The sequence below is a fragment of the Taudactylus pleione genome, unplaced genomic scaffold (assembly GCF_031769625.1).
Source record: "Taudactylus pleione unplaced genomic scaffold, aTauple2 ptg000652l, whole genome shotgun sequence".
In the NCBI taxonomy this organism is placed as follows: domain Eukaryota; kingdom Metazoa; phylum Chordata; class Amphibia; order Anura; family Myobatrachidae; genus Taudactylus; species Taudactylus pleione.
This window is the reverse complement of record NW_028285054.1, coordinates 3081360-3105653: the sequence shown is the minus strand read 5'-3', so window position 1 is coordinate 3105653 and position 24294 is coordinate 3081360. Positions and strand designations below refer to the sequence as shown.

General features: G+C 47.0%; 1 protein-coding gene across 3 annotated transcripts in view; it reads left to right on the top strand.

The window, feature by feature from the left end:
• TOGARAM1 (TOG array regulator of axonemal microtubules 1) overlaps nt 1-24294 on the top strand; it is an 85934-nt gene that overhangs the window by 42572 nt on the left and 19068 nt on the right. For all 3 annotated transcript variants that reach the window (XM_088455324.1, XM_088455321.1, XM_088455322.1), the window contains exons 6-13: nt 6129-6229; nt 8184-8342; nt 9765-9863; nt 11356-11510; nt 11647-11788; nt 12467-12553; nt 13080-13215; nt 21543-21648. In XM_088455324.1, the coding sequence (XP_088311450.1) occupies nt 6129-6229; nt 8184-8342; nt 9765-9863; nt 11356-11510; nt 11647-11788; nt 12467-12553; nt 13080-13215; nt 21543-21648 (985 nt within the window). The remainder of the gene's footprint in view (nt 1-6128; nt 6230-8183; nt 8343-9764; nt 9864-11355; nt 11511-11646; nt 11789-12466; nt 12554-13079; nt 13216-21542; nt 21649-24294) is intronic.

Genomic DNA, 24294 nt, shown 5'->3' with positions numbered 1-24294 from the left:
TTAATTGCCCCCAATGACTTGTCTCCTACATTGCTGCTAGTATGTGCAGTTTTAATTTGCAGTCGGACTTTCTTCCACCTGTGTCCGGACCCCGATATCAGCACCCTCAGGCTCAGGATGTGGTAAGAGAGGGGTGAGGTATAATAGATTGACAATAAATAAGTCGACAGTCAATAGGTAGACACCAGATGGTCGACATGGTCAAAAGATTGACTAGCAAAGGTCGACGCACAAATGGCCGACAACAATGATAAAAAAATGTTTTGGGTATTTTTGTGATTTAACCCTAACCATCACACTAGTGCCTAAACCTAACCCTAGCCTAACCGTAACCCTCCCCTTACTGCCAAACCCTCGCCGTCCCTCTGGCAACCGAACCATAACACTCCCCCAGGTACCTAACCCTAACCCTAACCTTAGGGTTGACTAATTAGGCATTTGGAATTGTTTAATTGGCATAATTGGGCCAATAATTACATGTCATTTTTGGGGTAAAGAAAATCAAATGGCCTAAAATTACCACAAAATAAGCTTTTTAGCTAAACAATGCACCCCAAGTTTTAACAAAAAAATAATTGCTTGCTATAATTTTTTTAAAATTTTTTTTTTAAAGTTGCTATTTTCTGTTTAATTCCTTTGTAATAAAAAAAAAAAATTCTACAGCTTTTTACATTTATTTAACTTGCACAAATGCACAAATCAGCCATTTTACACATTTTAAAATTATACAGTACTATCCTTATGCCCACTAACAGTCTTCTACATGATTCTGCTAACAAAGTTTTCACTTTTTTGGGGGTCCAGGATGGTCTCCCCACGTTTTCATGCTATTTTCCCTGTTCACTTCTTGGACAAAATTCACACACTCACCGCTAGTAGTGCGAATTGGCATTTGTACTTGAATTGTGCGTATCTCGGTTGTGCGCAGGAAGGCGAAGTATTCAATTCAATTCAGCTTTATTTGGCCAAGTATACATACATACATAAATATACAAGGAATTAGATCCGGGTTAACACACATCCCTTGGAAAACACAACAACAAAAAACAATCAATCATGCCACAACAACAGCCCCCCCTCAATTATTTAACACCTTAATAGCTTGCGGAAAAAAACTGTTCAGATGTCTGGAAGCTCTCGTCCGTTGTGACCTATACCGCCTACCCGAGGGTAACTTTTGAAACAAGTGGCAACCTGGATGAGCATCGTCTGCCACAATATTACCAGCTCGCCTACTAATCCTGGCTAAGTATAGATCTTGAAGGGGCGGGAGATCAATACCAATGATTCTTTCCGCCGCCCTAACCACCCTCTGCAGTCTGTTCTTCTCCTGCTCTGTAATAGAACTGTACCAGACAATAATTGGTGTACAAAGAACAGACTGAATTATTGTTGAATAAAAAAGAACTAACAGTTCTTGTGGCAGATTAAACTTCCTAAGCTGGCGCAAAAAATACAGCCTCTTCTGAGCCTTCCCTACGATGGAGTCCACATTTGTTCCCCACTTTAGGTTTTTGGGGTGATTTCACAGGATCTAAAGGACTCAACCACTGCCACCACCGTATCATTAATAACAACAGGAGACATTTCAGCCTGCCACCTCCTGAAATCCACTATAATTTCCACCGTTTTCAGTGGATTTAACTCCAAGTTATTCTCCCCACACCAGTTGGCCAGCCGTTCGATCACTCCCCTATAAGCAGACTCATCACCCTCCTTAATAAGACCTATGATGGTAGTGTCATCTGCAAATTTCAATAATCGCACAGAAGGCTCACTAGAAGTGCAATCGTTTGTGTACAATGAAAAAAGCAGTGGTGAAAGAACACATCCTTGAGAGGCCCCTGTACTAATTATTCGACCACCAGATGTAAGCCCACCCCACCTCACCTGTTGCTTCCTATTCTCTAACAAATTAATAATCCAGCAATTTATCGAACCAGGAACCCCCTAACCAACCAGCTTTGGGTAAAGTTTTCCTGGAACAATTGTGTTGAACGCTGAACTGAAGTCAACAAATAAGACCCTAGCATATGTTCCCGGCAAGTCAAGATGTTGCAGGATAAAATGCAGCCCTAAATTGACTGCATCCTCCACCGACCTATTTGCCCCATAGGCAAACTGCATAGGGTCCAAGAGGGGGCCTACAATATCCTTTATATAATTCAAAACTAATCGCTCAAATACTTTCATGACCACAGAAGTCAAAGCGACTGTATGTGAATTAAAAGGCGAAGTTTGCGAGTTTTTCGCCTTTTGCAAGCTCTCACCTAATTGAATTCTCCCCTTAGTTATCATTCTAGAACCCCGCACCTGTCACAACCTGTGCAGTTCCTCTTTCCTGCCTGGTTTTTCACACTCTGCTCTGGTGCTTCTAGCACATTATGGACTGTATCTCAGCAGTTTGTTGCATCAGCTGAGTGCTAGAAGCACCAGAGCAGAGAGCGATACCCCAGGCAGGAAAGAGGAACTGTACGGGTTGTGACAGGTGCAGGGTGCTAAACTTAACACTACAATTATTACTTCACTAAAGGGTGTGTGGAGTGGTTGGGGGCTGCAGGCTGATGTGACATTGACCGCCTTCTCTATCTGCTCAGCCAGGTGAGCTTGTAGATTGCAGGGGCGTTTCCCAAAAGCATAGAGGAGACGTACACCTGGATGTATGACGGGTGGACTATATAGACACATCAGCGCAAATCAAGACATTTTGCGGAGCTTTCTCGGTTCACTTCATAAATGGGGCCCGATTAAGGGGGCCCCATTTCACCAACCCCCTTTAATTACCAACCTGTTAACTGCTAGAAATAGTGGGATCTTCCTGCCTTGGAAACATTACAGTTTTTTGGGGGGGAACTAGGGCACATATTGAAGGGATTGATTTGGGTCACGTTTTACAAAGCAATAATACTGCGTCTCTGCAGCTGGCTATGGTCACTGGCAGTAGTTCTGTCTGTAAAAGAAGAAAAAGAAACAAATCCAAAATGATGTCAACCTCTTCTGCATTGTTGTACGTGTAATTTAACATTAGCCAAAAGTGTTATAAGTGGGCACCTGCTGTATTGTCTGTTAAATAGTAACCTGTGCTGGACAGCTAATGCTTAGAAGAATGTGGTATGACCGCAAGAAATGAGTTGACATAGTAAAATATAAACCACACAGGTTGTCTGGTTACTGAGTACGTCAACCCTTTGCAGTTCGCTGTCGTTCTGACACAGCAGGAAAATGATATACATGTGTTTGGGCATTGTAATACGGGGAGGGGATAGAGGACAGGGTGTGGTAAGAGAGGGGTGTGGTATAATAGATCGACAATAAATAAGTCGACAGTCAATAGGTCGACACCAACGGTAACGCATTCTGAGACCATTCATGTATGGGGTTACTTCTCAGCCAAGGGAGTGGGCTCACTCACAATTTTGCCTAAGAACACAGCCATGACTAAAGAATGGTACCAAAATATCCTCCAAGAGCAACTTCTCCCAACCATCCCAGAACAGTTTGGTGACGGACAATGCCTTTTCCAGCATGATGGAGCACCTTGCCATAAGGTAAATGTGATAACTAAGTGGCTCGGGGAACAGAACATCAAAATATTGGGTCCATGGCCTTAATCCCATTGAGAACTTGTGGTTAATCCTCAAGAGGCGGGTGGACAAACAAAAACCCACAAATTCTGACAAACTCCAAGCATTGATTAGGCAAGAATGGGCGGCCATCAGTCAGTATGTGGCCCAGAAGTTGAGTGACAGCATGCCAGGGCGAATTGCAGAGGTCTTGAAAAAGAAGGGTCAACACTGCAAATATTGTCTCTTTGCATAAACTTAATGTAATTGTCAATAAAAGCCTGTGACACTTATGAAATGCTTGTAATTTAACTTCAGTATTATACCATAGTAACATCTGACAAAAAGGTCTAAAAACACGGACGCAGCAAACTTTGTGAAAACCAATACTTTTGGCCATGGCTGTAGTCTCTCAAATTTATGCATAATGTATGCTGTCTCTTATGATATCCTATTATAACGTGAGCTTGAATACCTCTAAAATGTAACATGCGCTGCAAATTGTGCTACAAGCAGCTGAAAATAAATAAAGCAAACATCACGCAATGCAGACTTGGTCATACTAATGTTTCCACAATATAAACCACTGAAAAATATATGTATTTTTCAAAACTACTACTTTGTTAGTACTATTAATTGTTCCTTTTCAACGCCGTGGAAGCCATAATGGTAAGGGACATCTCAAGCAAAGGGTGGATTACGTATAATCAACAGTACAAGTGCAATCTTTTGCAGTGAATAACTGTTGGGAGGATTTTACTTCTAAACTGAGCATCTGCAGAAGTTGTGAAATCCAGAAGAGATTGTATCACTAACCTAAGCTGTGCGTGTCCAGGAGGTTACCACCGGCCCTTATAGACTGTGCCTTTACTACTTCTGGATTGCAATCCCTCAGACCACTGAAGCTCTTACATGTGCCACCGTGCCCAAGAAAGGGAGCCTGTGGTGGATGTAAGCTTTCCTAGGTAATGGTGACAATTCCTATTTGACACCATTAGCTGATACTGAAAGCGTTGTGCTGGATTTTGAGTCTTTCTGCTGACAAAGACCATTGTGTTGTGGTGTCTAGCCGCACCCCTAAGAAATATACTTGCTGGGAAGACATCAAATGTTTTTATTTCTTTACCTGGTTTCTTTCTAGTAACAATGTCATCCAGATAAGGCCAAACATTGATGACTTGTTTCCCAAGAGCAGCCATAAGAGCCACCAGCACTTGTGAATGGTCTTCGAGCAGTGGCCAAATAGGAGACTCTCACTATCTTGTTGCTTCCCCTTCCTAACACAGAATACGCATCTTTCTCAATTAGGATACAACAAAAAGCCAGGTCCATTCTCTCATTATTCCCCCTTACCTTGACTACTTAACCTCCTCCTAGCTGGCCTTCCCCTTTCCTGATGCAATCTGTCCTGATCACAGAGACCAGGGTAATATTCCTGTCTTCATTCTGCAAAACGTTTCAAATTTTTCCTATACCCTCCAGAATCCAATGTAAGCTGTAAAGCCATCGTCCACACTTCCCCTCCATAGATCTCTTGACCTCCCCGCTCTTTATCTGCCCTGCATCTTTCCTCCTCTCTGATCACTACCTCTCACTCCCACCTGCCAGACTTCTCCCGTGCTGCTCCTCGCCTATGAACACTTTGCCTCTTCCTAATCAGACTATCCCCCAACCTCCAATTTTTCAACCTCTCTCTCAAAACCCACCTCTTTACTGTTGCCTATCCCTCCCTACCTTTATTACTTATCTCCATGTACACTCCCCCATATTGTTCCTCCACCTCCCCCCCCCCCCCCCCTGTAGACTTTAAGCTCAAACGAGCAGGGGCCTCTCTATAATATGTCAAGTCTGTGTCTGTTTTATCGACCTCAAATATACTTGTTACGTTTATTTGCTGTTTGCGTGATTATTATGTTTGTCCATTTAATTGTAACTTGTTTATTGGTACATGTACAGTACAATTGGCCCACCCTGGTTTTATTATTATTATTATTATTTATGTATGGTAAATATTTTTACTGCTATCCCTGTATTTTGTATGCTAACTGCCTGGTGCTGCAGTGGTTGCACCTTACAAAGTAAATATTCCTGGTGTGTAATGTAACATATTCTCTAGCAATGTTTCTAAATGAAAGTTGCGCACTATACATCCTTGTAACTCTGGTCGTATAAGGGCCGCGGAATCATTTGGTCTGGCCCTCTGAGCTTTTTTCTGCTACCCTCATCTGGCTAGCAGGGTGCCTAGAATGGCACCCTGCAGCCAGAATATATACAGCAGTTCCGCCAGGAGTGTCCTTAGGACACTAAAGACGGTCACACCGCTGCCCTTACAGCTCCCCGGAGCATCCTCAGGATGCTCCGGGCATTGCTGCAATCACCGGTGATTGTGGCCCCACCCCGTGTGACATCACACGGAAGGGGTGTAGCCAGCACCGGGCCCCCAAATGATGTTATATATATCAAAATGGCCCATGGCAGAAAAAAGGTTCCCCACCCCTGTTGTACAGTATTTGCTTTGTTTTACTTCACTGAAGTTCTATATCAATCTCTTCTACGCATTTACAGGTCTGAAGTGACTTCTGTTCCAAAACCAAAATTGCGCCCCACAAGGGTACTGTCTGCACGAAATAGAGATGTAGTGAAAAAGTCAGATAGTCTCCCACAAGGTGTGTTTTCTGGATTACATACTATATACTGTCACTTCTATTGTAAAGGTCAATAACCATGTGGATGAGGTCAACTATTAATAACTACTGTACACAGCTTGTTAATTTAAGGTTTCTTTATTTATTTTTGTCTTTCACTTTCTTGTTCATCCGTCTTTTGCCTTACTAATATTGTGATAGTAAGGGAAAAGATGGATTTTTAAAGCTGCAATCAATTTAAAGGCAAAACCAGGTTGGTTTTGGCATTTAAATGATAGCCACTTTAAAAATACAGGCAGACCCAACAGATTTGTGGCCATGCCTGCATCTTGTAGGCTATTCCATAAGCCCCATAGTATGTAAATAGATACTCTAAAATCAAATAAACATTAAAAATGGGATCGTTTTTATTTTCGGTTTTAAAAGGATAGCAGAACTTAGCGCACATATGTGATCTCAATTCACGCAGTCGCCGAATAAAATAGTCTGAAGATCTGATTCAGGTATATCCATTAATTTGAACATTTACACGGAAAGATTTAAAAATAAAGCTAGTAAAAAGCATCTATTCTTCAACCGACATTGTTATAACTCTGATTTTGAACTTGAAGGCAGCCCTGGTCTGCTGGGCAGGGTTCAAGATGTAATCCTCGACATCCGTAATCCGTAGTATGCAGCAAAACGAATAGACAGCCTCCATGATTGTCAGGGATGCTTTATTGCAATATTCCAATTTGGGAAGAGCACCAGTGCTTTCCCTGTGTGTTCCCTGTGCCTTCTCAGGTTTACAATTCAGTCCCATCATTTCCAGTTTTGAACACAGCCCTTTGGTCTGGCAAAAGAAGTTCAAGGTAATGGTAAATGTCCATAAGTCCCATAAGAAGATACATAAGTTCAAACAGTTTGTCGCATAGCCGAGCTTGAATTGCTTACTGTTCACTTTGCCAGTGTTCCAAATTGTGTTATACAGTCACAAGTGATTACAGTAATGGTGATGGGCCTGTAAGCACCAATAATATCGGTATATAGCACTTACCTATATGACAGGGTAATGGTCCAGGAGAGGATGATCCGCGCCTACTCCCTTCAGAGTACTGCTGTGCATGCAGCGTGATGGTTCGTACGTGATGGTTCGTACCCAACCCCTGCATAGGGGTTGGGTACGAAATCCCGGTGGTGAGCATCCTGACAGTCACAATAGTAATAGCAAAGTAATCCCGACTGTCAAAATCCTGACTGATTTTGGTGAGTATTCTAACCCTGATCATACCGTACCGCAGCCTAACCCTAATGCTCACCGTTGGGATCCGTCGGTATTTTGACTGTCGGCATGGTCACCGCCGAGATCCTGACTGTGTTCTCTCCATAGTACAGCTTGATGGTCTGCATAGTACAGTCCTTGGCTGACTAGTGAAGTTTCTGTCTCTCACTGGTTTGAGCTCACAGCCTGTAGCCCCCTGATGCTGACACTGTATAGATCTTATCTTTATGTCTCTTTCATTTCTTTCCCCCAGCGTCACCTTTACTTTTTCTTTTTTTTAATTCCAAGTGCTTAACATTGTTCTAAAATGAATCCCTCATCTATGCTGCATATTTTTCTTCAAATAAATGGTATACGTATTAGACTGCCCTTTTTCAAATAGGATTTTCTTTTTAATCCATGTAATCTGTATTACACAACATCATATTTTGTCATTTTTATCAATTCCGTTTATAATCTACACACGGTTACACAGTATTGGTTCCTAGTGAGCTGACACCGTACACCTACAATAAAGCTTATGATTAATTGGCAGAGGAGGGGGGGTGGGTGGGTGTGTGTGTGTGTGTGTGTGTGTGTGTGTGTATTTCTGTGTGTCATGAGAGATTTGGCCTCTGTGCTCAAAGAATCCTACTACTCGTATGCTCTGATTTTCTTTTCACCTTCAGTTGTTATTTCAGACCTTTTTCTCTCTCTCTTTTCTTAATTACACAGGATCACCAGCCAGCGAAAAACCAGTGACCGTGATTGGACAGCGGATGAATTACAGGAATGGGACTGTGGATGCTGAGGAGGATGTTCCCAAAGAGATTACTCCCGCTGTTACGAGACGTCCATCCAAGGACTTGCCGAAACCATCACGGCCCATGAAAGGTAAGATTATATGCACAGTTATTTTATATATTTCTTGTTCCATTGATCTGCTCAGTGATCTTATATCTCCCCTTTGTGTAATTATAATTGTGAGGCATCTATGCTACCCTGCAATATCCTATATGGGCTTTAATGCTTAGAATCAGAGTTGCAGGATTTAAATCAAATGATTAAATCATGATTTAAATCATCAGGGTTACACAATCAGTGAGGTCCTCCAACTGTGGAAAGAGATTGGACACCACAGTAATGTAGTAAAGATGGCAAAGGCAAGAGCTAAAATTGCACTCACAGATGCCCACTTGCTGGCTAATCGACTCGATTCTAGGTACAGGGGAAAGAAAGCTTAGTCCTGCTGAAATTGAGACTGCTATAGAGTTTGCTCATGCCAATAATCATCAAATTATGCCGGTCATCATCAACTTTCGTGCATCCATGAAACCATTTGTAGCATACATGTTTGAAGTGGACACTTTACGCCAAGTATCTCCTCTAGCCTGGTGGATGACGTACGCAGCTCAACGTCAGTTAGACACTTCTGCAGTAAATCTTCTGAAGCAGATGTTCACCGCAGTTTCATCAAGTGCAGGAATTGAAACGATTTTTCTTTAACATACAGTTTTGTACAATCCAACGCGCGCAACAGATTGGGAAATGAAAAAGCAGCTAAGCTGGTTGCATGCTACAGAGCCTTTTCTGTTGAGGACAAACGTGAGGACGTGGACAAAGACATGTACATGAAACAACAAAAAGTATTCCCCCAGCACACTGAATGAAATCAGCAATAAGATTTGAAAAACTACATGGTGGTAAATAATTCAGAGATCTCAGTTGCATATATTTGCAAAGATATGAATAAGCCCCCGGGCAGCGTCACGGCGTCTGTGATACCGGAGGTCCCGATCACTTGGTCAGAATCTGGGGTGCAGATCCCCAAAAAAGCCGGTAATAGGGACCTTTTGTTGTTTCTTGTATAGACTAACCCCTCCCTTACATGCACCTGAGTGATATTACTGAAGTGATTGAGCAGCTACCAACATGTATTTCTGTAAAGACATGTACATGTTTGACTCAGACAACTGAGTGAAATTCAGAGCCTAATTGTACTTCTTGATGCAACTGTTTAGTGTGTATTTATTCTATTACTGTGATCATTTTGTTACTCTTCTCACTTCAAAAATTGTTCATGTATTACTAAAGCAACGTGTAAACATCTAAAATGAAACCGTTTACTTAAAATTAAATTAAAAAAATCTAATTTAAATCAAATCCCATTTATGAATTTTTTTTTACCAATTTTTAAGCAACCCTGCTTAGAATACAGTCAGATGTTGCTATTCGTTAATGATACTATGTGCTGAGGTATTGTAATCTGTGATAGGAACACAGTTGCTCCATTTTTTTTATTTATATTCTATTTAGGAATAACTGGATCAGCCACAAATTTCCAGCAGATTTACAACCATGACTTTGATGTGGCCAATCCCCTGTCTGAGGATTCTGTGGCTGTAATTGGAAAAGGTGAGAATAGAAGGCAAACAATGGTCTCTCTCTTATTAAAGCATTCATTGCTTATGATTTTAGTTTTTATTTATTTTCTTCATTTTAGATATTAAAACAAAAATATATCCACTCGTCCACAGACTCTGGTATGGCAAATGGTATGAGGTGCCTGAGCGCTATTTACTGCCCCTCTACCCTTGATACCCCAATTGGCTGCCTTACAAGTCAGGTTTTTTCTTATGTCTTCTGTAAAGTATCCGACAGGAACCGGCTGCTCTTTCTTGGGATCCCGAATGCAGCATTCAGCTTTACTACAGTTACTGTGATTTTAGCTGGATAGCATGACCAGTACAGATCACTATGTAATTGTTTTGTCTACATTAAGGTCTGACCACTTTTGACCCTGCAGCTGTTGCTTTACAGCATCTCTTATACAGGGACGGAATAAGGGCCACATGGGCCAGGATCTGAAAATGATCAAGGACCTATTGTGGGAAGTGGAGGCAGTGTGGCCGGTGCTGTGGGGGTGGGGCTAGTGCTGTGTGGGTGTGGCCAGAGAGAGCCCTGTGGGCCTGTACACCCCTACACTATCCACTCCAATATCTCTCTTAAGGGGAGATGTACTAAGCTCTGGAAAGTGATAAATTGGAAAGTGATAAACTGCCAGCCACACATCTCCTAACTGTCATCTTACTGACTGTGTTTGTCAAATGACAGGAGCTGATTGTAAAGTGATAAACTACCAACCAATGTATCACTTTCCAGAGCTTAGTACATCTGCCCCTCTAATAAGAAAAAGGTCACATAAGCAAAACCATGAGTGCACAAATAAGCAGCCTGGGGCAAAAGACTCCAGGTTACCCTAGATCCAAAAAGAGTATATGTGAATGTGTAAGAAATGGTAATGAGCCCCTGGGTGCAAGGGGGGGTTTTGAGTGAAAATAAGAATACTGCAGCAACTGTATTACACTATATTGTTCCTTGGTGAAAATACATCTACATCCCTGAGAATACTAACTTCCAAAGGAAAGTATACCTTATATTGCTCCTAGTACTTCTGCCGCAGTATTCTCATCTTGCTTCCTATCCCCCGCCCCCTGGCGCCCAGGGCTCATCATCTCTCTAAATAAGTAAATGTAGAAAAATTGCATCATTTTGTGAGGAAAATGGAAATATAATTTTAGAACTTAGAATTTGTGGCTGACCGTGTGGCCTACTGGGTGGCTGGTCTTCATCACGCCGTCATGATGGTGGGCCATTGTTATGTGTAGACCTCCGGCTGTAGTCCCATCCGCCCCATTGCCAATACGGCAGTGATCTCATGATGAAACGGACGGATGATCTGCAGAGTGACCACCAGCTCTTACTATAAGACTTGTCATCACAATGACTTAGTAATCATTTCTCCACATCCTTTCTAAACACTGCTCCCCAAACATTATACTAGTTTTGTGGATTCCAGATGCACTGTCCTTAAGCCACAAGAATGAGGATGTTTTATCTTTTTAAGGTGTGTTTGAAACGTCCCCCTCTGCCTGTCAGTCGCACAGTCAGTCTTCCTTCTCCATGCCAGAGGATTCTAGTCCGGTGAAGCAGAACATTCAGCCCCCAACTGGTGTCTATGGCAGAGCAGTACAGCAGAGCAGTCCTGCCGTAGAATGTGATGTAAGATGACCATCATTTTGGTGATGTATTTGGCTGCATCCGGCATTACAGTCGCACCCTCTTCAGTGTTTTATGGTTTTGTACTTGGATCTTGGATCTCCGTTCCATGATGTTAAAGATTCATTCTATTGTGCAGGTAAATGTCATGATGTCCACATCTGCCCGGGAGAAGATGAGACAGAAGAGAGAACACAGCCTGAAAGAGCTGACAGAGTACAGGGATCCGGAGAGGAAAGAGAGACTTTCCAAGACAGAGCCGAGTCCAGTGTGCAGAGAATGTTAGTTTACCTTACACCTCGTAACATTACAGACTGCTGGCACCGATAGTCACAGTTACTGACCCTAATACTACACTTTGAATGTTCAGTTGTTCTAATCCAATTTGGTTCAGAATTCATCTTCTGGACTCTCTTAGGATTTTTTTAAAATACATTTTAAATTCTATAGATGTCTAAATGAAATTAATATTTTTTTGGCAACTTATAGGCTATACCCCATTGGAAAAAAAAGTAAAAAACACGACCGTTCTGTCTCGTGGGCGTGTAGCTTGCAGTCGCACGTGCAGTGAAGTGATGCCTGCTACTGACCGATCTCTTGCACGGGGCCGGTGCCGATACTAATGATGACGACTGCGGCAGATGGAATAATAGTGGGCCATAAGCTCGCATTATCGTAATATGGCTTTTGTGATTGTAGCCACTTTGCGTCCGACGCGGAATCGTGCCCTATGTGCAATAGATCATTCTAAAGATCAGGAAATTCTTTTTGGAATAATTTTATAAACCGTGCGTTTTGTAAAGTCTGTAACCCATCGCAACCCATAAGATGTTTAGTTTTTGTATTCTCTGTACAGTGACATCTGCAGAGGTCACTTATTCCTAGATCACATTGTCATTCGCTCAGTATGTCCGGCTTGTTACCGGCTTCCACTTATCTGTGTCCTTTAACTGTTTCAGCTTGGAGACCGCGCTCAGACTGTGCGGAGATTGTGGACGTTAAGCCGCCGACCCTCAAGAGGGCTTCCAGCATAAAGAGATCCTCAGGTAATACCTGTACGAGCTGTTGATTGCATTCTTTATGTCATCACTCCTTTTACGAGACCATACAGTTACTACATAACAAAATGCGTTACTGTATATGACTATGTAATATGACCGCACACAAGACTGAAGACAGTAAAGGATGGTTTATGTCCTTTTTTTTTTTTAACCTGCAAACGGGTTTATGTATATATTAAGCATTATTTATTAGAAATGACAATAAGCCTATCCCCAGGATATCTGATGATTTTTTTATTATGATCCCCATCCCCCTAGCTTTGTTAGCTAACAATCCTCCTGCATCTATCTTTGGAAATGAATGAACCTTAGGTTTGACAAAGTTTTTTTTAATAAGAGGGAGACCCGTTGTATGAGATCTGACTACACATCGTCCTTCCTACAGTGAAGTTTAATGGCTTTGTAAGTGTAATCTGTTCTCAGAGATCCTTGTATGTACATGTAACTGCTGCGAGTGAGTACTGGCCCTTTAGTGCCTGACGTGTATGACACCTCCATGTAATATCCTCAGCGCCACGGAGCTCATTCAAAGACCGATCCTCAGCCAGTCGTAGCTCGGAGGTTATAGACCCATCTGTGGCAAGAGAGCTGCCCAGACCAGACCTGTCTCTCCTTGAAGCATTCAAACTGTTGTCTAACGATGACTGGTAAGCGATGGTCCATGTTACTTCTTCTCGCCTGTTTTATGTTATCCGTTTAATCTCAGTGTCCTTTGTTGATTTATAAATCAGTCTGATAACACAATATTTCTATATCAACATCTGTACTATTGTATCACTGGGCAAACATCTATTATTAAATAGTGCAGTTGTGCAGTTGTATTAGCTGTAAGTCCGTTGTGTGTGTGCTATGCAGTACCCAGGATGACACCTGTAATTTAGTTACAACTAATCGAAATTAGAAGGGATTCTAACAAAATAACATGAATCTTTTGCAAACATAGGTAAGTAAGACCATACATCTAAAAGAGGGGTTCTCAACTCTGATCCTCAAGTAACCCCAAACAGGTAATATTCCAAGAATGTCTCTTGGTGGGAGCAGGTGGGATAATTACTGGACTATGCAAGTAACTTAAAGGATATTTCTACTTCAGGGTCCATAGGGGTCCACAGGGTGACCTTGGGGTATAGCTGGATCCTGGATCCTCGGGCACCACGGAGTTAAAGCTTTTAGCTGCTCCCAGGATGCACTTGGGTCCAACCTCCCCTATACCCCGCCCCCGAGCCACAGGCACCTCAGTTTAAGATGGTGCCCGGCCGGAGTCGGGTCACCCTGCGGGGGGGGGGGGCTGCAGGAGCAGCCCCCTAAAGCTTTTTATTTAACTAGGTTAAATTTATTTTTACATTAGTTTATTTTCTCCAGAGCGGCAGCGCTAGGCTTTCTGTACAGACGCCCACGCTGCCGCTCCTTCTCCCTGCTGGCGCCGCGACGCCAGCACTGAACTGGGGATCGCGGCGGGGGAAGCCAGAGTCTGTACTAGCCGGACTCTGGCTTCCCCCGGGACTGCTGCCGGAAGACGCCGGGGAGATCAGGTAAGCCGCGCACCACTGATTAGCGGCGGTGCGCGGGTAATGCCTTTTATATGCAGTCCCATGCCCCCGGTCTAGGGGACAGACCGGGGGCGCTAGCGGTGGCGGCGGGCCCCCCCCTCCATCGGAGGCATACCCCGCCAGACCACTAGACCACCAGGGTAATTAAGCGGCAAGCGGGATGCCGCAACCTTGGGGGTTAAATATGCTAGCCAGGGGAGGAAGCCTTCCCTGTCAGCGGCTCCTCCCCTCAGCTCAGCGCGCCTTTCAGCTCGTAGTCTGGCGTCGCTGAGCTCCAGCTACTCGGGCCACTCCTCCTCTGAGGTCTCCAGCGGCCATTTTCTTACTGGCAGCGTGGATACTCTCAGGGAGCACGCGGACCGGTCCCCCTGTGTACCTCTCCCCCGACAAGGACAGTGTACACAGCACTATAGCCCTCCCAGACACTGAATCTGGGCAGGTTGATTGTAGTGGAAAGGTGCAGTGAGTATATCTTCTCTGCATGGTATGTGACTTTTGCTAGTGCTGCCTGTCTGTGTCTTTTTTCTACTTACTGTCAGCCTGTACCTATCCCTTTCCTTCTCCTACAAGCCCTACAGGTGTGCGGGGGAAGGGTGTTTCTACTGAACTCACCTATATAGATCACGTATTTGTGAGGTCCGTCACATACAGTTGTGTGCTACACGGTGCCATATTGTGGGCTGTTGTTCAGCACACTGGTGAGTGCGCACGTTTTCTTCCTAAGTCATGTCTGAGGAGGAGATTGAGCACTCCGGGGCTCCGGCATTGTTCTCCTGCAGGCGCTGTTCTGCAGGAGTGGATAGGGAGGATTTGTCACAGGACGGCCTGTGCGGACGGTGCCAGGCGGTCCCTGGTACGTCTAAACCTCCTATGTCGCAGGAGCCACCATGGGCTATGTGCCGGTGTCCATCGCGGACCGTCTGTCGGTCCCGACTGCCGTCCCTACTAGGGCGTTGCCCCAGCCTACCATCCCCCATTCCCCGGGTTTCCCACAATTATTGCAGACTCCCCCGGGGTCTCAGCCTGTTGGTCCCTATGCGGGGTTGCCAATGTATATTCAGTCCACCCCTGTGGCACAGCCGGCTGTGGTGCCGTTTCAGGCTCCTGTGACAGCTCCTCCACCCTGGGTGGATGCGCTTTCCCACACTGTCCAAGATTTGGCGGCAGCATCTTCGGCTTTTCAGTCGATGTTGCGCAGTGACGTGCCCTCCAGGGCGTCTAAACGCTCAGTCATGGCACAGGCTGCGCATCTTTCGGATTCTGAGGGGTCCTCGGATGATGGTGAGGTGCAGGATGACTCAGCCTCAGATGCCTCAGTCCAGGAGGTAGACACTAAGTCTTCCATCAATGTGCGGGCTCTGGTTAAGGCGGTGCGGGCCATTCTTCTGATTGAGGATGAGGCACCCGCTCCCAAGTCAAGGTATCCTAGTTTTAAAAAAGCTAAGGTTACTTCTACAGCGTTCCCCTTGTCTGATCAGTTGACTGATCACATGGCGGTGGCCTGGCAGACGCCCAGTAAGCGTTTCCTGCCACAGAAACGCTTGGCGTCTAATTATCCATTCCCGGAAGCGCATTGTAAGAAATGGGAATCTCCGCCTGCAGTCGATTCCCATGTAACACGCCTCATCAGGAGTGCTACTTTGCCATTGCCGTCTATATCCTCGCTGAAGGATCCTACGGACAGGAAGGTGGAGACTTGTCTAAAGTCTATTTATTCTCTCTCAGGGGCTGTAGCCCGGCCGTCCATGGCCATCTCCTGGGTGGCCAAGGCCATTGAGGGGTGGGCCAACGCCTTGGAGGACACGTTTACGGATGAATCTCCGGACGTCCAGAGGGCGTTGTTAGGACAGATGAGAGATGCCGCCTCCTACATTGGAGAAGCATCTTTGGATGCTAGCCTGTTGACCTCTAGGGTTTCGGCGGCAGCAGTGTCTGCTCGTAGATCCTTGTGGTTGCGGTCTTGGAGAGCAGACGCGGATTCAAAGAAAGGCTTGGAGGCCTTACCTTTTAATGGGGAATTACTATTTGGTCCGGACCTGGACAAAATAGTAGATACCCTGGCAAAATCCAAGTCAGCCTTCCTCCCTTCAGCTACTACACCTGCTAAGGTCTGGAGCTCTGCGTTTCGTTCCTTTCGGGTTCAGGGCAAGGCAAAGGGTCAGTCCTTCCCGAGGCAGTCCGCACCCAAGACCGCCTCAAAGCCAAAGAAGCAAGCCTGGAGTGCTAGGCGCCCTTCTTCCAAGCCAGAAGATAAGCCTTCTGCGTGATGGGACGGGCCTCCCTCTGGGGGACCCCAGAGTGGGAGGCCGACTTCTTCAATTCGCCCAGTGCTGGCACAATACCACCACGGATGCCTGGGTGCGAGAAGTGGTCTCCCAGGGGTACGCCCTGTCTTTTCGGCACAGGCCGCCTTGCCAGTTTTTTTGCACAAGTCCTTCTCAGGACAAAGCCAAGGCCTTGCAGGTTCAGGAAGCCATAGAGGCCTTGCTGACGGCGGGGGTCATTATACCCGTACCACAGTCTCAACGTGGGATGGGGTATTACTCTACGCTGTTTCTGGTGCAGAAACCCAATGGCTGTCATCGCCCCATCCTCAATTTGAAGTCCCTGAACAGGTTTCTCAGGGTTCCCAAATTCAGGATGGAAACTTTGCGTTCCATCATACTGGCGATGGAACCGGGGGATTATATGGTCTCCCTGGATATCCAGGACGCCTACCTCCATGTGCCTATAGCAACATCGCACCAACGGTTTCTGCGGTTTGCTATTCTCCACAACCACTACCAATTCAGGGCTCTACCCTTTGGTCTCTCCACGGCACCAAGGGTATTTACCAAGGTGATGGCGGTCATGGCGGCTCACCTTCGGAGCCAGGGGATACGGTTGCTAACGTATCTAGACGACCTCCTCTTGCTGGCAAGCTCCCCGGAGGTACTGATCCAGCATCTCCACCTGACGGTCGCTTGTCTACAGGCGCACGGCTGGTTGATCAACTGGAAGAAATCCTCCCTCATCCCATCACAGCGGATGGTTCATTTGGGGGCCCTGCTGGACTCTCGTCAGCAACGGATTTTTCTGACTCCAGAGAAGGTCTCCTCCTTACAGCTGCGGATTCACAGTTGTCTGAGCAGTGGCAGAGTGTCTGTGCACTCAGCGATGAGAGTTTTGGGGTCCATGGTGTCGGCATTCGACATGGTGGAGTTTGCCCAGTTCCATTCCAGGCCCCTGCAGGGGCTGATTCTTTTGGAATGGAACGGATTGCCACACAGGATCCGCTCTCAGATGCTGGTGTTGTCCTCGGAGGTGCGTCTGTCCCTAGCCTGGTGGCTGCAGACAGCACATCTCCTGGAGGGGCGCCCCTTTTGGATCCCGGAATGGGTTCTGCTCACGACAGATGCCAGTCTCCGGGGTTGGGGGGCGGTGACAGGCTCCTTGTCACTTCAGGGTCGTTGGTCGGCGGAGGAAGCGATTCTTCCCATCAACATCCTGGAACTGCGGGCAGTATACAGAGCCCTGCAGTCGTCCGGCACCGCTCTTCACGGAAGGGCCGTTCAGGTGCAGTCAGACAACGCCACCACGGTGGCGTACATCAATCACCAGGGAGGGACTCGCAGTCGAGCTGCGATGTCGGAGGTGTCCCGCGTCCTGGCTTGGGCGGAGCGCTATCTTCCAGCTCTCTCGGCAGTTTTCATCCCAGGAGTCCTCAATTGGGAGGCAGACTTCCTCAGCCGTTACGATGTGCATCCCGGGGAATGGTCGCTTCATCCAGAGGTATTCCAACTACTCGTGGACAAGTGGGGGCTGCCAGAGCTGGACCTGATGGCGTCCCGTCACAATCACAAGCTGCCTGTGTACGGGTCAAGGACAAGGGACGCAGGCGCAAGTCTGATAGACGCGCTGTCGGTGAAATGGCTGTTTCAACTGGCTTACTTGTTCCCTCCGATATCTGTGCTGCCTCGGGTCCTGCGCAAGTTTAAACAGGACGGAGGCACACTGATCCTGGTGGCCCCAGCGTGGCCCAGAAGGCCGTGGTACTCCGATCTGCGGAGCCTGTCCATCGACGCTCCATACCTCTTACCTCAACGGCGGGACCTGTTGTCTCAGGGGCCCTGTCTTCACCCGGATCTGGGTCGACTATCTTTGACGGCGTGGCTCTTGAGACAGCCGTCCTGAGGTCTCGGGGCTTTTCTAGCTCCGTTATTACCACCATGCTGAGGGCGCGCAAGCCTGCTTCTGCGAGGATCTATCACAGAGTGTGGCACACTTACTTTCAGTGATGCGAGGCCAGAAACTATGATCCCCAGGTGTTCCAGGTTTCGCGTATTCTGGCTTTCCTTCAGTCGGGTTTGGACTTAGAATTACGTCTTTCTTCACTGAAGGTACACGTGTCTGCTCTGTCGGTGCGGTTCCAGCGCAGGATCGCTGCTATGCCGGACGTACACACCTTTTTCCAGGGTGTTTTGAGAATCCAGCCTCCCTTTGTGCCACCTGTGGCGCCGTGGGATTTGGCGGTGGTTCTTCGGGCCTTACAGGGTCCTCCTTTTGAGCCCTTGGAGTCAGTGGAGCTCAAGTGGCTAACTTTTAAAACTGTTTTCCTCTTGGCAATTGCTTCTGCCAGGAGGGTTTCAGATTTGGGGGCGCTTTCTTGTCGTCCCCCTTTTCTGATTTTTCATCAGGACAGAGCGGTGCTTCGCACTCGTCCTGATTTCCTGCCTAAGGTGGTTTCCAGGTTCCACATTAATCAGGAAATTGTTGTACCAGCCTTTCAGTCACCTGATCTTTCGGCTGGGGAGACTTCCTTAGACGTTGTAAGGGCACTCCAGGTTTATGTGGAACGGACTAGTTCTGTGAGGAAGTCGGATTCTTTGTTTATCCTCTTTGGTTTTCACAAGAGGGGTTGGCCTGCCAACAAACAGACTCTAGCCCGTTGGCTTCGTTCTGTTATTATTGAGGCTTATATGCAGGAGGGTTTACCTGTTCCAGCCTCTGTTAAGGCTCATTCCACTCGGTACGTGGGCCCTTCTTGGGCTGCTAGCCGTGGCGCCTCTGCTGTTCAGCTCTGTAAGGCGGCCACCTGATCTTCCATTCAGACCTTTTTGAGGTTCTATGCGTTTGACACCTTTGCCTCTCAGGATGCATCCTTTGGGCGCCGGGTTCTCCTATCAGCACAGGAGCGTCCCCACCCTTAGTTGGACTGCTTTGGGACATCCCCAAGGTCACCCTGTGGACCCCTATGGACCCTGAAGTAGAAAACAAGAGATATGGTAAGAACTTACCTTTGTTATCTCTGTTTCTACGAAGTCCATAGGGTCCACAGGGCACCCGCCCTGACGCACCTGGCTTCATATGGGCTCTGTGACTGGTCACCGGTTGTCCGTCTCCCATTTCTGTGAGTATGGTTCTTGTGTGTTCCAGTCTTCCTTCTCTCTGTTTAGTCTCCTCCTCCGGCCTGGGCTGCTTACCAACTGAGGTGCCTGTGGCTCGGGGGCGGGGTATAGGGGAGGTTGGACCCAAGTGCATCCTGGGAGCAGCTAAAAGCTTTAACTCCGTGGTGCCCGAGGATCCAGGATCCAGCTATACCCCAAGGTCACCCTGTGGACCCTATGGACTTCGTAGAAACAGAGATAACAAAGGTAAGTTCTTACCATATCTCTTGTTTTCCCCACAAAACTATATACCGTATATACTCGAGTATAAGTCGACCCGAATATAAGCCGAGGTACCTAATTTTACCACGAAAAACTGGGAAAACTTATTGACTCGAGTATAAGCCTAGGGTGGGAAATGCAGCAGCTACTGGTAGTAATCCCCCCCTGGTACTGTCCCCAGTAGTAATCCCCCCCTGGTAGTGCCCCCAGTAGTAATCCCCCCTGGTAGTGCCCCCAGTAGTAATACCCCCCCTGGTAGTGCCCCAGTAGCAATATCCCCCCCAGTATTAATCCCCCCCCTGGTAGTGCCCCCAGTAGCAATATCCCCTCCTGGTAGTGCCCCCAGTATTAACCCCCCCTGGTAGTGCCCCCAGTAGCAACATACCCCCCTGGTAGTGCTCCCAGTATTAATCCCCCCCCCTGGTAGTGCCCCCAGTAGCAACATTCCCCCCCCTGGTAGTTCCCCCATTATTAATCCCCCCCCCCCCTCTGGTAGTGCCCCCAGTAGCGATATCCCCCCCCCCTGGTAGTACCCCCCGGTAGTACCCCCCCCCAGTAGAAAGAAATGTAAAAAAAACAAACACTTACCTGTAACCCCGCTCCTGGTCCCAACGCAGCTACAGGCTCCTCCGCCGCTTTGCATAATGGGAGAGACGTCGTCTCTCCCATTCTCCCATTCTGCTGATTATACCAAACACATAGCTGCCGGCTCCGGCGGCTGTGTGTTTAGCATTGTGTAGTGCTGACCGAACTCCGTCCGGTCAGCGCCACACACGCGGTGCAGGCTGTATCACAGTGACACAGTCTGCACCGCGGCCCGCATGGTACGCTACTCAGCAGCGTACCATGCGGGCATGACTCGAGTATAAGCCGAGGGGGTGCTTTTTCAGCACAAAAAATGTGCTGAAAAACTCGGCTTATACTCGAGTATATACGGTAAATGAAACTAAAGACGTGTGACTTTCCTGCCCTCCTCAGAAGTGGAAATGCCTCTAAAGCTTGGGTACACACTATACGATGTATCGTGCGATATATCTTTCCGACGCAGATCAGAACTATATACTGTTCACATCGTATAGTGTGTATATCCAATCCGTTGTTCACAACAGTCAATTATGGCATCGCCGAATCTACATGGGGCGTTGTAATGAACGACACTGTGCACTTACAAGCATCATGTAACGCTACATCACGCCATCGTACACCAGAGCGTGCAATGTGTGCGACACGCACAATGTATCGTTACATCGCATCTTTGGGTTACACAATCATATGGTGTATTACTTCGCTTTACAGTCCAAACAGGAGAACCTGTATCTCTCGGAGGAACCGCCCTGTGAATGTCTCAGTGGGAAGAGTGCTGCTAGTTTGTGACCTTTTTCTAATGTTCACATATATCACATGATTCCACCGAAGACTGAGGTTTTCAGTGCTGGCTGTAATACAGTAATCCATTAATTCACATGCGTAAGGTAAAGAAAATCCTTAAATCACGACCTGTTGGTGGTCTCAGAGGTCTATATTTTATATACATGGGTCAGGGTGGCTTCTGGAGGCCCAGATACAGCTTTGATTGTTAATTGTTTCTAAGATCCATCAGCCTCTGTCTGTCTATCTGTTCTAGCACTTGTTTTTTTTTATTAAATATATTAAATAGTAACAGATATGCCTCTCGGAGCATCAGTACTACAGTGTATTTAACCAATATAACAGTAATACTTAGTAACTCTGACCAAGACTTCTCAACGTACGCAACATGTTTATAAATGTTCTCAGGGAGAAAAAGATGGAGGGCCTGGCGTTGGTGCGGTCACTGTCCTTGTTCCATTCCGATGTTATTATTGAGAGACTTCATGACCTCAGCGTTTCGTTGATACAAGAGGTAAATGTGTTGTACATATTATTTCTACTTCAGGGTCCATAGGGGGTCCACAGGGTTGACCTTGGGGTATAGGTTGGGAACCAAATCCGGGCACCACGCAGTTAAAGCTTTTAGCTCCCAGGATGCACTGGGTCCACTCTCCCTATAACCCCACCCCCAAGCCAGAGGCACCTCAGTTTAAGTTGGTGCCCGGCCGGAGTCGGGTCACCGTTAGCGCAGGGGGAGCTGATTAGCAGCCCCTAAGCTTATTTTTTTTTTTTTTTTAGGGACAAAGTTTTTTCATGGACTTTGGACTCTTCAGAGCGGCAGCGTCGGACTGTCCATAGGACGTCTAAGCTGCCGCTCCGTCACCCCGCTGGCGCTGAGACGCCAGTACAGATCTGGGGATCTCAGCGGGACCCCAGAGTCTGTACTAGCCGGACTCTGCGGGCGCCCAGGACTGCTGCCGGATCCACGGGGAGCAGGTAAGGTCGCGGATCACCGCTTGCGGTGATCCGCGCATTTCAAATGCAGTCCTGTGCCTCCGGTCTCAGGGGACAGACCGGAGGCGCCGGCAGTGGCGGCGGGCCCCCCATACCCCGTGTGTCCACTAGACCACCAGGGACTTAACGATCGGTGCAGGGAGCCGGCGTCCCGGGGGTTAATAGCCGGCCAGGGGAGGCAGCCTTCCCTGTTACAGCGGCTCCTCCCCTCAGCTCAGCGCGCCTTTCAGTATCCATAGTCTGGCGTCGCTGAGCTGCTTCCTCCGCGGGCCACGCTTCCTCTGAGGTCTCCAGCGGCCATTTTATCTCTGTGGTGCAGCAGAAATCTCTCAGGATGGCAGTGAGTCCAGTCCCCCTGCGTACCTCACCATCAGGTCAGTGTACACAGCGCTGTAGCCTTCCCAGACACTGAATCTGGGCAGTTGAATGCAGTGTAATAGTGCAGTATATTATATGACATGTTTATGTATATATGTATATATCTGCATTGTATGTGACTTATGCTAGTGCTGACTGTACTTTATTCTCTCACCTGTCAGTGTATATCTATCCCTTTTCTTTATCTGCCCTAATACAGCTGTACTTAGGGTGGTTCTGAGACCTCACATTTATATACTTGTTAATATTTGTGTGGTTTGTCACATACTGTTGCGTGCTGCACGTTGCCATATTTTAGATGGAACTGTGTGTTGCATACGCTGAAAATGGGTCCCTGCAGCTATTTTTGGCATCAGTCAGGACCAGTATAGTGCTGCTTAATATTTCCGCCAAGATGGGTCAGATATGTCTGACCAGGAGATAGAGCGTTATACTGCACCCATTTTTACTATCCTGCAAGTCATGTGCTGCAGGTGTTAGTGCGGAGGATTTGACTCATAAAGGGTTCTGTATGTGGCGTCATCTGGTGCCGGCCTCTTTCACGACCCCCTTGGGCGGTTTGTTTTCTCGGGATCCTCTCAATTGCGGATCGCCGGGCGGGCCCCATTGTTGTACCTCACTTGGGGTTACTTCACCATACTGCCCTTTTCATCTCAGGGTATCTCGCAGCTTCTTGCACTCTTCCCCTGTGACACAGACTACCGCTCCCTGCAGGGGTTTTTTGCAGTATATGAATTCCCCCTGGTGCCACAATAGTCTGTCATTCCCCTTGCAGGGATTACCACAAAGCCACCCTGGGTGGATGTCGTTTTCTACGAAACGCTAATTGGCGTGGTTGACGCCCTGTGGTTACTTCCCAGTTGGCTCTGCCGTGAACTGGGTACTGTTCGGGGCTCTTTCCCTCTTACACGGGGGGAAGCCTATTTCAGGTATTATTATCCCTGCTTTAGGGCTGGTAGCAGGTCCATTCTGGTTAGAGTGAATGTTGACCTGCACCTGTATCATACACCCTCAGTATTGCGTGCCTTCGGGTTACCTGTTGCTGACTAGCGGGTGGATCGCATAGCGGGACTCTGGCTGTTGCCAGATAGGAGGTGTTACAACAGTGTTTGGCCTCCTGTCCCAAATTCCCTGAGGGTCATCACAAGTCCCTCCTGGGGGGGATGGGCGTGTTACTCGTCTGATTACAGACGTTACTACGCCTCCCATTCCTGCGTGGTCGGATTCTTCGGATCCGTAGGTGGTAACTCTGCCTGAAATCAGTATACTTGCTTTCGGGAGTTGTTACCCATCCTACCATGGCTATAGCATGGTTGGTTAATACTATTGCATATTGGGTTGATGCATTTGTAACGTTTTTTCCCCTCCAACACGTCGGGGGTTCAAATGTATTTGGTCGCTCATGTAATATATGCAGTTGTCATAGGTGGACATGCCTATATTGGATACCAGTCTCCTAACTTTCAGAGTTCCGGCTGCGACTGTATCCTCCGTAATACCCTATGGCTGCGCTCTGAGAATGCAGAGGTGCAGATACCATCTTTAGGGTTGATATTGTTTGGTCCTGACCTTGACAAGATTGTAGTAACATTGGCAGTATTACTAACGACAAGTTTACCGCTTTCAGCTATGCACACTACAAGGCCTCAGACTAAGTCTGTTAAGTCTTTTTTGTCCTCTCGGTCAGCCTAAAGGTCTGTTTCTTCGTAGACTGTCGGCATCTACAAGGGCCGACATATCCAGTACCGAGCAGGCCTGGACTGCCAGCCGATCCTGCTTCTGAACC